Source organism: Emiliania huxleyi, assembly GCF_000372725.1.
Source record: "Emiliania huxleyi CCMP1516 unplaced genomic scaffold EMIHUscaffold_480, whole genome shotgun sequence".
NCBI classification, from domain to species: Eukaryota; Haptophyta; order Isochrysidales; family Noelaerhabdaceae; genus Emiliania; species Emiliania huxleyi.
This window is the reverse complement of record NW_005198390.1, coordinates 37,088-48,485: the sequence shown is the minus strand read 5'-3', so window position 1 is coordinate 48,485 and position 11,398 is coordinate 37,088. Positions and strand designations below refer to the sequence as shown.

At 63.4% G+C, this 11,398-nt stretch overlaps 5 protein-coding genes across 5 annotated transcripts; all 5 read right to left on the bottom strand.

The window, feature by feature from the left end:
• Positions 1-2,586: 2,586 nt before the first annotated feature.
• On the bottom strand, positions 2,587-3,784 carry EMIHUDRAFT_459335 (hypothetical protein; the record flags this gene model as incomplete). The annotated part of the gene is made up of 4 exons (XM_005767642.1): positions 2,587-3,152; positions 3,313-3,423; positions 3,493-3,705; positions 3,779-3,784. 4 exons carry the CDS (start codon positions 3,782-3,784, stop codon positions 2,781-2,783), a joined length of 702 nt encoding a protein of 233 aa, XP_005767699.1. The 3' UTR covers positions 2,587-2,780.
• A 393-nt stretch (positions 3,785-4,177) lies between these two features.
• On the bottom strand, positions 4,178-5,715 carry EMIHUDRAFT_459334 (hypothetical protein; the record flags this gene model as incomplete). The annotated part of the gene is made up of 7 exons (XM_005767641.1): positions 4,178-4,213; positions 4,304-4,432; positions 4,500-4,562; positions 4,649-4,732; positions 4,810-4,922; positions 5,010-5,072; positions 5,139-5,715. 7 exons carry the CDS (start codon positions 5,713-5,715, stop codon positions 4,178-4,180), a joined length of 1,065 nt encoding a protein of 354 aa, XP_005767698.1.
• Positions 5,716-6,871: 1,156 nt separating this feature from the next.
• Positions 6,872-7,847, bottom strand: EMIHUDRAFT_445607 (hypothetical protein; the record flags this gene model as incomplete). Its single annotated transcript, XM_005767640.1, is given in 2 exon segments — positions 6,872-7,641; positions 7,660-7,847. Coding segments are annotated over 2 exon segments (575 nt in total), but the record flags the coding sequence as incomplete, so codon positions are not given.
• Positions 7,848-8,742: 895 nt separating this feature from the next.
• Positions 8,743-9,748, bottom strand: EMIHUDRAFT_445604 (hypothetical protein). The gene is made up of 3 exons (XM_005767639.1): positions 9,507-9,748; positions 9,315-9,418; positions 8,743-9,240 (listed from the first exon to the last, which is right to left on the bottom strand). Exons 1-3 carry the CDS (start codon positions 9,718-9,720, stop codon positions 8,905-8,907), a joined length of 654 nt encoding a protein of 217 aa, XP_005767696.1. The 5' UTR covers positions 9,721-9,748; the 3' UTR covers positions 8,743-8,904.
• Positions 9,749-10,047: 299 nt separating this feature from the next.
• On the bottom strand, positions 10,048-10,869 carry EMIHUDRAFT_245872 (hypothetical protein; the record flags this gene model as incomplete). The annotated part of the gene is made up of 4 exons (XM_005767638.1): positions 10,048-10,103; positions 10,217-10,518; positions 10,603-10,679; positions 10,837-10,869. 4 exons carry the CDS (start codon positions 10,867-10,869, stop codon positions 10,048-10,050), a joined length of 468 nt encoding a protein of 155 aa, XP_005767695.1.
• Positions 10,870-11,398: the final 529 nt, after the last annotated feature.

Genomic DNA, 11,398 nt, shown 5'->3' with positions numbered 1-11,398 from the left:
CTAACCCTAACCCTAACCCTAACCCTAACCCTAACCCTAACCCTAACCCTAACCCTAACCCTAACCCTAACCCTGGGCCTAACCCTAACCCTAACCCTAACCCTAACCCTAACCCTAACCCTAACCCTAACCCTAACCCTAACCGTAACCCTAACCCTAACCCTAACCCTAACCCTAACCCTAACCCTAACCCTAACCCTAACCCTAACCCTAACCCTAACCCTAACCCTAACCCTAACCCTAACCCTAACCCTAACCCTAACCCTAACCCTAACCCTAACCCTAACCCTAACCCTAACCCTAACCCTAACCCTAACCCTAACCCTAACCCTAACCCTAACCCTAACCCTAACCCTAACCCTAACCCTAACCCTAACCCTAACCCTAACCCTAACCCTAACCCTAACCCTAACCCTAACCCTAACCCTAACCCTAACCCTAACCCTAACCCTAACCCTAACCCTAACCCTAACCCTAACCCTAACCCTAACCCTAACCCTAACCCTAACCCTAACCCTAACCCTAACCCTAACCCTAACCCTAACCCTAACCCTAACCCTAACCCTAACCCTAACCCTAACCCTAACCCTAACCCTAACCCTAACCCTAACCCTAACCCTAACCCTAACCCTAACCCTAACCCTAACCCTAACCCTAACCCTAACCCTAACCCTAACCCTAACCCTAACCCTAACCCTAACCCTAACCCTAACCCTAACCCTAACCCTAAACCCTAACCCTAACCCTAACCCTAACCCTAACCCTAACCCTAACCCTAACCCTAACCCTAACCCTAAACCCTAACCCTAACCCTAACCCTAACCCTAACCCTAACCCTAACCCTTAACCCTTAACCCTAACCCTGCAGGGTTGGTCTGCCAGCATCGGCGGGGCGCCAGGCTGCATGCGGTGAGCGATCTGAAAGTCAAGCACCGTGCACAGGTACTCCAGTCAAGCACCGTGCACAGGTTCTCCGTAGCTTTCTCTTCGGCCGTCATGCGCCCTTCCCAGAACGACCCGAGGAACTTGACCTGCGTGCTGATAAGATTCATCGGCTGCCGAAGCAGCTTGTATTTTTGCACTTCTAGTCGAGGCTGGGCCTTCTTCCTCTTTGGTGGCATATGCGAAGCGCTGGAGCAGAGACAGCGGTCGGTCGAGTCTCAGGGAGCGCGTTTTGGGACGTGACCGACTGGCCAGTAGTATTCAATCATGGACTTGAGTACAAGTACTCACGCATGCGCCAGACGTACTCATGAGTATGAATACTCAACTGCGGTGGTACTCATGAGTTGAGTACTCACGATGCACGTGTATTATGAGTACAATACTTGACGCCACGAGTCCCGGATCCCACACGTGGGAGCCCGCCGTGGGACGTGTGTGGAACCTTAGCAAAAACCCTCTAAGAACTCTCTCTCACAGCACACAGGCTCGACACAGGTGCGAACTGGCGCGTGCTAGTACTATCACCGGCACACTAGAATTTTACAACAAAACTCCCTCGCACAACACTGGGCACGGGACTGGCGCGCACTGGCACTAACACAGGTACACCACGCTATAGAATCCGCCGAGATACAACTGCCGAGATACATATCGCCAAGCATCTCGGCTTGACAAACTTGACACTCCCTGGAAACTGCTACTCCTCCGCGGCGCCGCTATCCATATCGGAGGGCGCCTGGGTCTAAATAGTGCGTGTGAAGGGCTCGCACCTCAACCTCTCACAGACCAGCGCATAGCGCCATAGGAAGTATTTTCTTCTCATAACAAGGCTGTGAATGAACTTTAGTGCTAGTTTAGTGCGCTATTTAGTGTGTGTTCGAGTACGTATATAGCGCGACTTTAGCGCAAATTTAGTACAAATTCAGCACATATTTAGCACATATTTAGCACATATTTAGTGTGTTTTATCTGATATCTCCAATTTAGCGCCACATTTAGTTCACTTTAGGTGCGGGCAGCTGCACATTTGTTGTCCCGCATCTTTAGATAGTGCGGGCACGCATCTTTAGCACGGCTTCCCAGCCACACCACAGCTAGCCAGGGCCGCGTGCTTTGCTCCTTGGCTGCCAAGAATGCACCACAGGAGATGCCTGGCCCCTGCCCTCATGACCCAAAGGTAGGCTGCCTTCTCCCTCTCAGCGATCCTGTGCCGTCGGTGCCCATCTCCTGCAGCTGAAAGGCTTGTGTCGGCGGGGCGCCAGGCTGCATGCGGTGAGCGACCTGAAAGTCAAGCACCGTGCACAGGTAGTCCGCAGCTTTCTCTTCGGCCGTCATTCGCCCTTCCCAGAACGACCCGGGGAACTTGACCTGCGTGCCGAGAAGACTCATCGGCTGCCGAAGCAGCTTGTATTTTGGCACATCTAGCCGAGGCTGGGCTCTTCCCTTCCTCTTTGGTGGCATATGCGAAGCGCTGGAGCAGAGACAGCGGTCGGTCGACAGGGAGCGCGTTTTGGGACTCTGGGATGAGTAGTATTCATGGCGACTTGAGTACATTTACTCACGCATGCGCCAGCCGTACTCATGAGTATGAATACTCAACTGCGGTGGTACTCATGAGTTGAGTACTCACGATGCACGTGTATTATGAGTACAATACTTGAATACTATTGTAATCATGAATGGGCTTGGTTCTCGAGCGCACGGTTGATGAAGGGCACGGCGACGGCCGCATGTAGCGCCCACAGACACGCGCGGAGCGCGCCGCTGCCCTCCTCAACCCTCAAAATTTTCTTTCGCCCCTTCCCCCCGATCCATCCACCTCGCCGAGCGCTGCTTCAGTCGATGATAGCCTGGGCGACAGCTGCCTCGGCGCCGCGCGCGTGCGTTGGAAATGCGAACGGCGCCTCGGCGGTGATCTCTCCGGCCTCCGACTTTGGACGCACCAAACGCAAATACGCGAGCGCGTACCTCCGCCCCAGCTCGTGCTGCGAGGCGGTGCTGAAGTGAAGCCGGTCGCCCTTGTGCTCCAAGCCGTGCGCGCTCACGCACGCCGCCGCAAGCAGCCGCTCTGGCGCCGCGACGGTCCCGGCGTTGACGGTCGCCGCGTGCGCGAAACGGCCGTCCCTCTGGTCGAGGAAATAGCCCAACTCGCCGAGCACCACGGGAAGCGTGGGCGAGCCGAGCCTCTCTCGCAATCGGCCGAGCGCCTGTTCACAGCTGCACGCGTGAAGAGGCGCCGTTCCCAGCCGAACCGCCCGCGCAGCCGCCCAATCGCCCGCGCGCATCGGGCGGCGTGCGAGCGTGCGAGCGACGCGTCGCCTGCAGGAAGGGTCTGAGGAAGGTCCGAGGAGGGGTCTCTGCCCAGACCGGCGAGGTTGCGAGCGACTCGTCGCCGCAATCCGACTCGCCCTGATGCCAGAGCAAGCCTGCGAGCGTGTCGCCCTCTCCCAGACTCGCGGCCACCCTCTTCACGGCCGCCTCGAACAAGTCGCCTGCAGGACAGCTCCGAGAAAGCTCGAGGAGAGGCGCCCGCTAGCCCCTCCACACCGCCGCCTCGCACCACTCGCCTCCCTCCTCCCACCTCGCCAGCTCGCTGCCTAGCTCATCCCACGCCCCGGTGAATGAGAGCCGTCGGCGAGGCGTCTCCCCCGCCGGGCAGAGCTCGCTACCCCCACACGCGCACGGCACGAGACCGACCTCTTGCGCAAAGCCCCGCCGCAGCAGCTCGCGAGCGAAGGAGAGGCCAGGCCCGGCCCCCGCCTTGAGGCAGGCAGGCAGGCAGGACGCGTCACGGACATGTCCTTGAGGCAAGCAGGCAGGCAGGACGCGTCACGGACATGCACGTGGCATGAATGTAGCAAGCGTGATGACACCCCCCCCCCCCCCCCCCGCCCCCGCCCCCGCCCCCCGGCGCCTTGTCCGGCTTGTCGGCGTGCAGCGGGTCAGCCTATCGCGACACGGCTCCGAGAAGCCTCGGGGAAGGCTGCTCGCCAGCCTTGGCCGGCGTGAGCGTGCAGCGGCCCCCGCCGCGACGCGCCACCTCTCTTCTTCCCCGCCCTCCTGCGAGAATGCGCTGATGCGCGCGTCGGGCGGCGGCGCGGCGACGCCCGCCTCGAGCAGCGATCCCCTGCCCGCCATGTTGGACTGGCCTGCTTCCAATCAGGAAGCGTTGCGGACGGCGACAAGGAGCGGGCCCTGCCGGCCTTGTTGGGCTGACCGCAGAGCGCAAAGATCAGTCGGCGAGGGCGCTGCGCCGCAAGGCCGGCGCCTGCCCGGCGGAGGACGAGAAATGGGGAGATATGGGGAGATATGGGGAGATATGGGGAGATGTGGCGCCTGCCCGGCGCAGGACGAGCACGTCCACGTCTTCGAGCTGGTAGAGCGGGTCGAGCTCCGTGGCGCGGTCGGCGAGGCGAGACGACCAGCCAAGCGACGCGGCGAGGAACGCGTCGAGCCCGCCGCGGTTGCGGCCGACGGCGAGCCAAGCCTGCAGGAAAGGTCGCGGAAGGGTCGGGGGAAAGGCGACGGAAACGGCCGACGGGGGCAGAGCGGGCCTCCGCGTCCGGTCTGGCGAGGGAAGCGAGAGTGCTGGCGAGGTCCTCGACGGGGCAGCCGTGGTAGAAGAGGTCGGTGCCTAGGGAGGAAGGGTCCCGGAAGGGTCCCGGAAGGTTCCTGGACGGTTCCTGGCAGCGGGGCAGCCGAGGTAGAGGAGGTCGGTGCCGACGATCAAGTCAGCGGAAGCTGCGAGGTCGGTTGGCAGCGGCGCGGTCCAGTCGAGGCTGCGCGCCTAACCTCGGGACACACCGGTCCGTCTCGGTCTATCTCCGACCCTCGGGCATGTGCTCGAGCCGACGGCTGCGGCGCCTGCAGAGTCTGCGGCGGCTTCCCGGGCGGAGCGACGGCGTCGCGGTTGGCGCTGACGTTGGCGGCGAGGAGAGGGACGTTCTCGGGCAGGTCGGTGAGCGTGACGTGCGCACCTAACCCCAACCCTAACCCTAACCCTAACCCTAACCCTAACCCTAACCCGAACCCATACCCTAGGTCGGTGAGCGTGACGTGCGCACCCAGCGCGGCGGCGGTGAGACCGACGAGGCCGCACCCCGCCCCCAGCTCGACCACTGCCTTGCCTATCTCCGCGACAGTCAGAGTGGGTGGCATGCTATGCCCCCCCCCCCCACACACACACACACAACTCGGGAGGCCTGCGAGGCCGGCGCTTCCCCGCGCCGCCCAGCGCTCGATGGCCTTGGAGAGGACCACGGAGCTGTCCCACACTGTCGAGGCGAACCCCAGCGCGCTAAAGGGCCGCTGCTGCAGCCTCAGGCCGACGAGCCGAGAGCCCGCCGTGAGCTGGTGCGCATAGTCGCGCTCGAACCGGTCCGCGTCGCTCTTGTGCTCTCGCGCCCAAGCCAGCCGCTCGAGCGCAGAGGGCTGCACGGCTGGGCTGCAGGCAGTACCTTGCGTGGCAGTCGTGCCGCCGGCTGGCCGCCGACGGCCGCAGCCGTCACGTCGCTCCCTGTTGGCCGAAAGCAGGCGGTGAACGCGCTCACTCAGGTCCACCGCCTCGGCACGGCCGAGCAGCCCGTCCTCGATGACCACGAGGACCTGGAAGACGTCGGACACGCTTCCCAGGTGCGGCGAGAGAGAAAGCTCCGCGAAGAGAGGCGCGGCCAGTGCGGAGCAGCGGGTCGGCGAAAGGCCAGAGGCCTCGACGGCGGCGCGAAGCTCCTCCTCGTCGAGCGGTCCGTTGCCCTCGCTTCTTGCAGCCATGTACGTACGTACTTTTAGCTTACTGGGAGAAAAGAGAGAGGGGGTTGTGTTCTCTAGGCCCCTAAGGGCCCTACGCGCGGCGTGAGAGCTCGGAAGCGAGCTTTGCACGGCGATCGAGGATGGCACGGTTCACCCCCTTCACCGAAGCGATGGAGATGCGTTCCGCGTGGTGTGACACAAATGAGAGGCGGGAGTGGGGAGGGTACGCGGTGCGGTCAACGCCCGAGCGTTGAGCCTTGCGCGCAAGGCGGTTGATCTTTGCAACTGCCGGCGGCGAGAAGCCGCCGCCGAACGTCTCGTGGAGAAGCAGGTTGAACTTGTTGCGTTTGGTGAAGATCCCATCATGGTAGTGGCCACGCTGTGACTTGACGTAGCCTTGGCCGGTGGTGTGGTCGAACGCCCGTTGACCACGGAACCCGCGTTGCTTGCAGCCCATGTTTGCAAGGCGGGCGCGCTCTTCGGTGTTGCCGAAGGCGAACTTGTCTCCAACGGAGCCGGGGTTGCCTCCGTCCTTAAAATCCCTGTGTGGTGGCGGCGTGCCGTCCTCCCATCCCTCCCTTGGGTTGTCTGTTTTCTTTCTTTTTCAGGCGATTTCCGCAAAAATCTAAGAAACCACGGGGCGCCGCAGGCGCGGCCCCGAGAAAAGGCCAGACACGAGTGTGAACGGGTCCGGAGCCCCAGCTGCAGCTCAAAATTTCTCTTCGCCTGGGCCTGCGGCAGCGCACTTGTCACTTTTCAAGTCTGCGGTGTTCTGAGTGGAGTGGTCAGTGGATGGAGGCGTGTGTGCGTCTTCCCCTCATCCAGAGAGCCGACTCGGCGGCAGACTCTTGGCATCGCCCTCGCGGACCGAGCTTTAACACTCTTCTTACCTAAAAATCCTTCGGGCCGGCGCTCTGGCTTGATTGAGTGCCCCGCCCGGAGCTAAGAAACCACGGCGTGGGGTGGATGAGGGCTGTGGAAAGGCTTAGAAACGGCGGCGTGCCGCGGAATCCTGTTTTCTTAATGCCCGCAACCCACTGTACGCGCGTCGTTTTTCTTCTTTACTGGCCTAGTGGGATTCCTGGCTGGAGCCGAGCAGGAGGGCCTGGCGCACAACCCCTGGTCAACTGAGGGTCCTTCCCCTTTAGACTGTACGGCTTTAGTGTGGGTATAGAATCGATCTCGGCAATCAAAATGGAAACATGCGACGCCCTTCCCTTTCAGCCCTACACATGCTACAACTGACAGAGTACGCTACTGGAGAAGTCTAAGAGGGCCACCAAAATGTACTCGCGCGGCGGGCCTCTGCCTCACGCCTTGACAAAACACAGGAAGCCCGGCATCGGCAGAGTGTGCGTCGGCGCCCACCGGTGCAGCTCGCAGCGCTGCATCGCGACGCGGCGGTCGGTTTTCATCTCCAGCCCGCGGCACGCCGCAGACTCGTCGCACAAGCGGCGACACTCCTCCTCGCTGACGCCCCACCGCTCGGCGTAGTCGCCGGTCGGCTGGCCGCGCCTAGGAAGCAGCAGCATCTAGGAGTGATCTCGTGCGACCTCCGCTCTAGTCGCCCCCGACGTCTCGGGCCGCGCCCGCGTACTCTGCATGCGCCTGTGCGGTCGAGGGGGTGGGGGGGTGGGGGTGGGGGGTTGCCCAGCCGTGGGTGAGCGTCTCTGGCGCCGGAAGCGAGCCACGTCTCCCTCCGCCTCTCCCGCCGCTGTGCTGCGGCGCGCCTTGCTGCCCAAAGCCCGCGACATAGTAGGAGGAGCGGCGGCTCGCGGACCCCGCGGCCTGCCCTGCCCCCGCCTGCGCTGCCCCCGCCTGCCCTGCCGCCGGCGCTGCCCCCGCCGGCGCTGCAGCGGTGGGCGCGTAGTAGTGCTGCCTCCAGTGCGGAGAAGCGGGCCCCGGCGACGGCGACGACGCGGGCGACGGCGACGGCGACGGCGACGGCGACGGCGCGGGCGCGGGCGCGGGCGAGGAGGGCGAGGGCGAGGGCGAGGGCGAGGGCGATGACGAAGCTGGGGCCGCTCCTTGCCCCGAGAGGCTGCCGGCAGACGGGCCCAGCCCGCCCCGCAGCAAGTCTGCGGCTCCGGGCGGCGGCTCAGCTCGCTGCGCTTGGGCGGCCAACCGCTCGCTGAGCGGCGTCCTACAGCCGACGTGTCTCGGACATGTCATCGACGTGTCGTGGACGGGCCGCTGCGTCTCGCGTAGCGGCGGCCTCGCTGCATCCAGCGCCGCCGCACGAGGGTTGGGGGGCGGGCGGGCGAGGGGGGGCGGGCGGGCGAGGGGGGGCGGCGGGGGCGGGAACGGAAACGGCGGCGGCGGCGGCGCGGGAAGCGGCGGCGGCGGCGGCGGGAAGAGCGTCTCGTAGCAGTCCTGCTGCGTGTTGTAGCAGTAGTGTCGCTCCTTCGGCAGCCAAGCGGCGCCAAACTTCGCGCAGAAGGCCTGCGGGTCTGTCGCACACGGCGCCTAACATCGAGTCATTCTCATCACTGAGCAGTACTGAACTGAATCATGAGCCAATCCGCCGCACGCGCGCCGGAGGGGGCGGGGCCGCCGGGGTCGGGATGCCGTCGCAGATGAGGTTCCGACGGTCTCCCGAGTCTCGAGACACAACGGAGCGGGAGAGGTCGCCGCGGTAGCAGCCGAGGGCGAAGTTCCAGTTGTTGTCTCGGTCGCCCGGCCGGCAATACGGCTTCGCCAAGTCGATGTCCGCCCACAGCCTGGCGTGGCATCAGCTGGCGGAGTGTCGTCTCTGTGTGTCTGTGTGTCTGTGTGTCGCCCCTGTGTGCCCGTCTCTAACGTCTCGCTCGCGCCCCCCCCCCTGCAGCGTCTGGCGCATGCTCCACACGCACATGCGCATGTCGTGCCCGACTGTTCATCACCTCTCTGCATACCGCGTGCCTGGCGTGGTAGCGGTACTCGCCGTTGACGAAGCGGCCGTTGCACTCGTCCAGCTCCGCCTCGGCTCTCCAGGAGGGGAGGGGGCCGTAGATGCCTGCGATGGAAGCAGTCCTCTCGCGTGATCTCGCGTGACCTCGCGTGACCTCGGCTCTCCAGGAGGGGGTGGGGGCAGGGGGGCGTGAGATGCCGAATCCGTCCATCGAGTAGGCGAGAAGCTCCTGTTCAACAGCTCGAGGTCTTCACAGCTCCTCTTCACAGCGCCGCCCCGCAGCTCCTGTTCACCGCTAGTAGGCTGCCTCCCGCACGGCACTATACTGCTACTACCACTACTATTGCTGCTGCTGCTGCTGCTGCTGCTGCTGCTGCTGCTGCTGCTGCTGCTAGAGCAGCTCTCGCCTCGGGCGGCGGCATTACAGCGCCGCGGGCCTCGCAGTCCTGTCCCGGCTCGCAGAGCAGGTGGTAGTGCCACAGGGAGGTGTACGACCCCTGGTGGCCTCTCGCCGCGTAGCTCGAGAAGATGAAGCGGTTCCAGACCGCCCACGCCGACGAGTACAGCGGCACGCCGTTGAGCCTCCACGCGATCGGCTCCGTGCTCGAGATCTCAGTCACCTCGCCGACGTAGCGTGGCCGCAGCGGCATCCGCACCTGGTACCGCGTGTAATCTCGTGTCATCTCGGGCAATCTCGTGTAGTCTCGTGTCGTCTGCTGCTCATCCGCACCTGGTACCTCGCCTCGCAAAAGGGGCTCGGCCTCGCCTTGTGCCGCTGGAGCTCGATGTCGTGGTCGGGCACGCCGTTGGAGAAGATCACGCGTTCGCCCCGCGCTGTCCGGCGACGGAGGAGCGAGCGGTCAGAGGGCGAAGCGTTGGAGTTTGGAGTTCAGAGAGAAGTATTTGGGGCATTGTGGCGGACCTGGGTCGACGCAATGCTCGACACGGTTGCGCAGCCCGTGGAAATCGGCCGGGTAGCGGAGGTAGCCTTCCCGCTCTATGCAGTGCTGTGTCTTGAGCTCTGGCGCGAGGCCGCCGCGATGCGCCTCGGTGAGCGAGCAGCCGAAGGTTGGGAAGTCTCCGGTTTGGAGGCGGCGATGCGCGGTGAGGTTAGCCAGCGCGAGCAATTTCGGCATGGCGGCTCATGCGAGCGACGGAAGCGCACCAACTACTGCGAGCGTGCTTCAAATGAGCACACTGTGGCCACGGCTGGGGGGTGACCACATGATACTCGAGTAGGGGACGCCCTCCTGACGGACACTCCCGACGAGGGAAGCAACGCGGACTAGGAAACGAGGATTTCCCATTGTGTCCCCTTCGCGTGCGAGCGTGACACTGCACTTGGCGCCGAGCGGCCGCGGCTCAGACCTTGTGCAGGCCTAGACATTTCCGTCGCCCGAGTAAACATCTGGCTGGGAAAAGCCGCCGCCGAACGCCCCCCTCCAATCCAACGTGCGCAACCACTACACGGACTCCTCGCCCTTCGCACGAAACGCTGCTGTCACAACGTCTCGCCGCCCTGTGCACCAACGCCGCGTCTACACCCGCTTTCCCATCTCGCTACATGCGGATGCGCGCGACCGACGGCTGACGGGAGTTGAAACGCAGTCGATACAACAAAACAAACACTACAATTGACGACAAAGGCCTTGCTCGCCTTTGCGAGCCGGGGCGCCACTTTGGACGCCGCCGCCGGCTTTCCCGCCGACTTCTCCCCGCCGCCGCTCTTGCCAAACGCAGGGAAGGCGGTCTGGTCGTTGAGGTTGAGCACCTTCTCTTTGATGCTCGTGATGCTCGCGGAGGTCGGGTGCTCCGGAGCCTGCTTGAGTGCGGTTCCACCGAGGAGATAGTCGCCCATGGTTGCGGGAGGCGGCTTGCGCACCCACCCGTCGCGGCGGGTGGAGCGGGAGCGGGAGGCGGCGAACGCGTGGATCCTGAGGGAGGGTGTAGAGGATGTAGAGTGTAGAGCGCTGTAGAGCTGTAGAGATGTAGAGCGCTGTAGAGCTGTAGAGCTCTACATCCGCCGCGGGACGAAGCGGGTGCGTTGTAGAGCGATGTAGAGCGCGATTTTGCTGTAGAGTTTGTTGTAGAGGCTCTACAGCCAAACCGCCGGGAAGGCAGTGACTCAAAGAGGTCGAGTCGCACTAATGGGGTGTCTCCGAGCTTACTGGAGCTCTGATGGACGGCCCTGACTATCCCTGGCACACAGAGAGTCACTCTGACGGCACAAAACACCCTAACTGCGTCATGACCAGCCTGCCATGCGTCGCCGGTGCCGCATTCATCGCAGTGCTTCTTTAGCAGGCGGTGGACTGTCGGCTGCGAGGACGCATTTGCGCGAGGCGAGGCGAGCATTCAGACGCGTTGCATGCGCCATGACTCGCGCCAGCGTGTGCGGGAGCTCCTGGCTGAGCGTTGAGTCCAGGCGAGTTGCGCTGGCCACTATCGCTACGCCGAGCCGAGCTGACGCGCCGAGGCGCCGGCCAGTCGTAGCCGTGAGGCATGCCACAGCAGCAGAGGCACCTCCCACCCATTGGGCGGGCAGACAGAAGGCCAGGGCAGCACTGGCAAGTGCAACGCGCCTCATGTCGGAGAGCGACCGTGCCTCGTTCGCCGCTTATGATGTAGAGTTTGTTGTAGAGATTTCACGTTGTAGAGCGCCTCTACATCGCTCTACAACGCACCCGCTTCGTCCCGCGGCGGATGTAGAGCTCTACAGCTCTACAGCACTCCGGAGCGCTCTACATCTCTACAGCTCTACAGCGCTCTACACTCTACATCCTCTACACCCTCCCTCAGCGTGGATCATGCTCT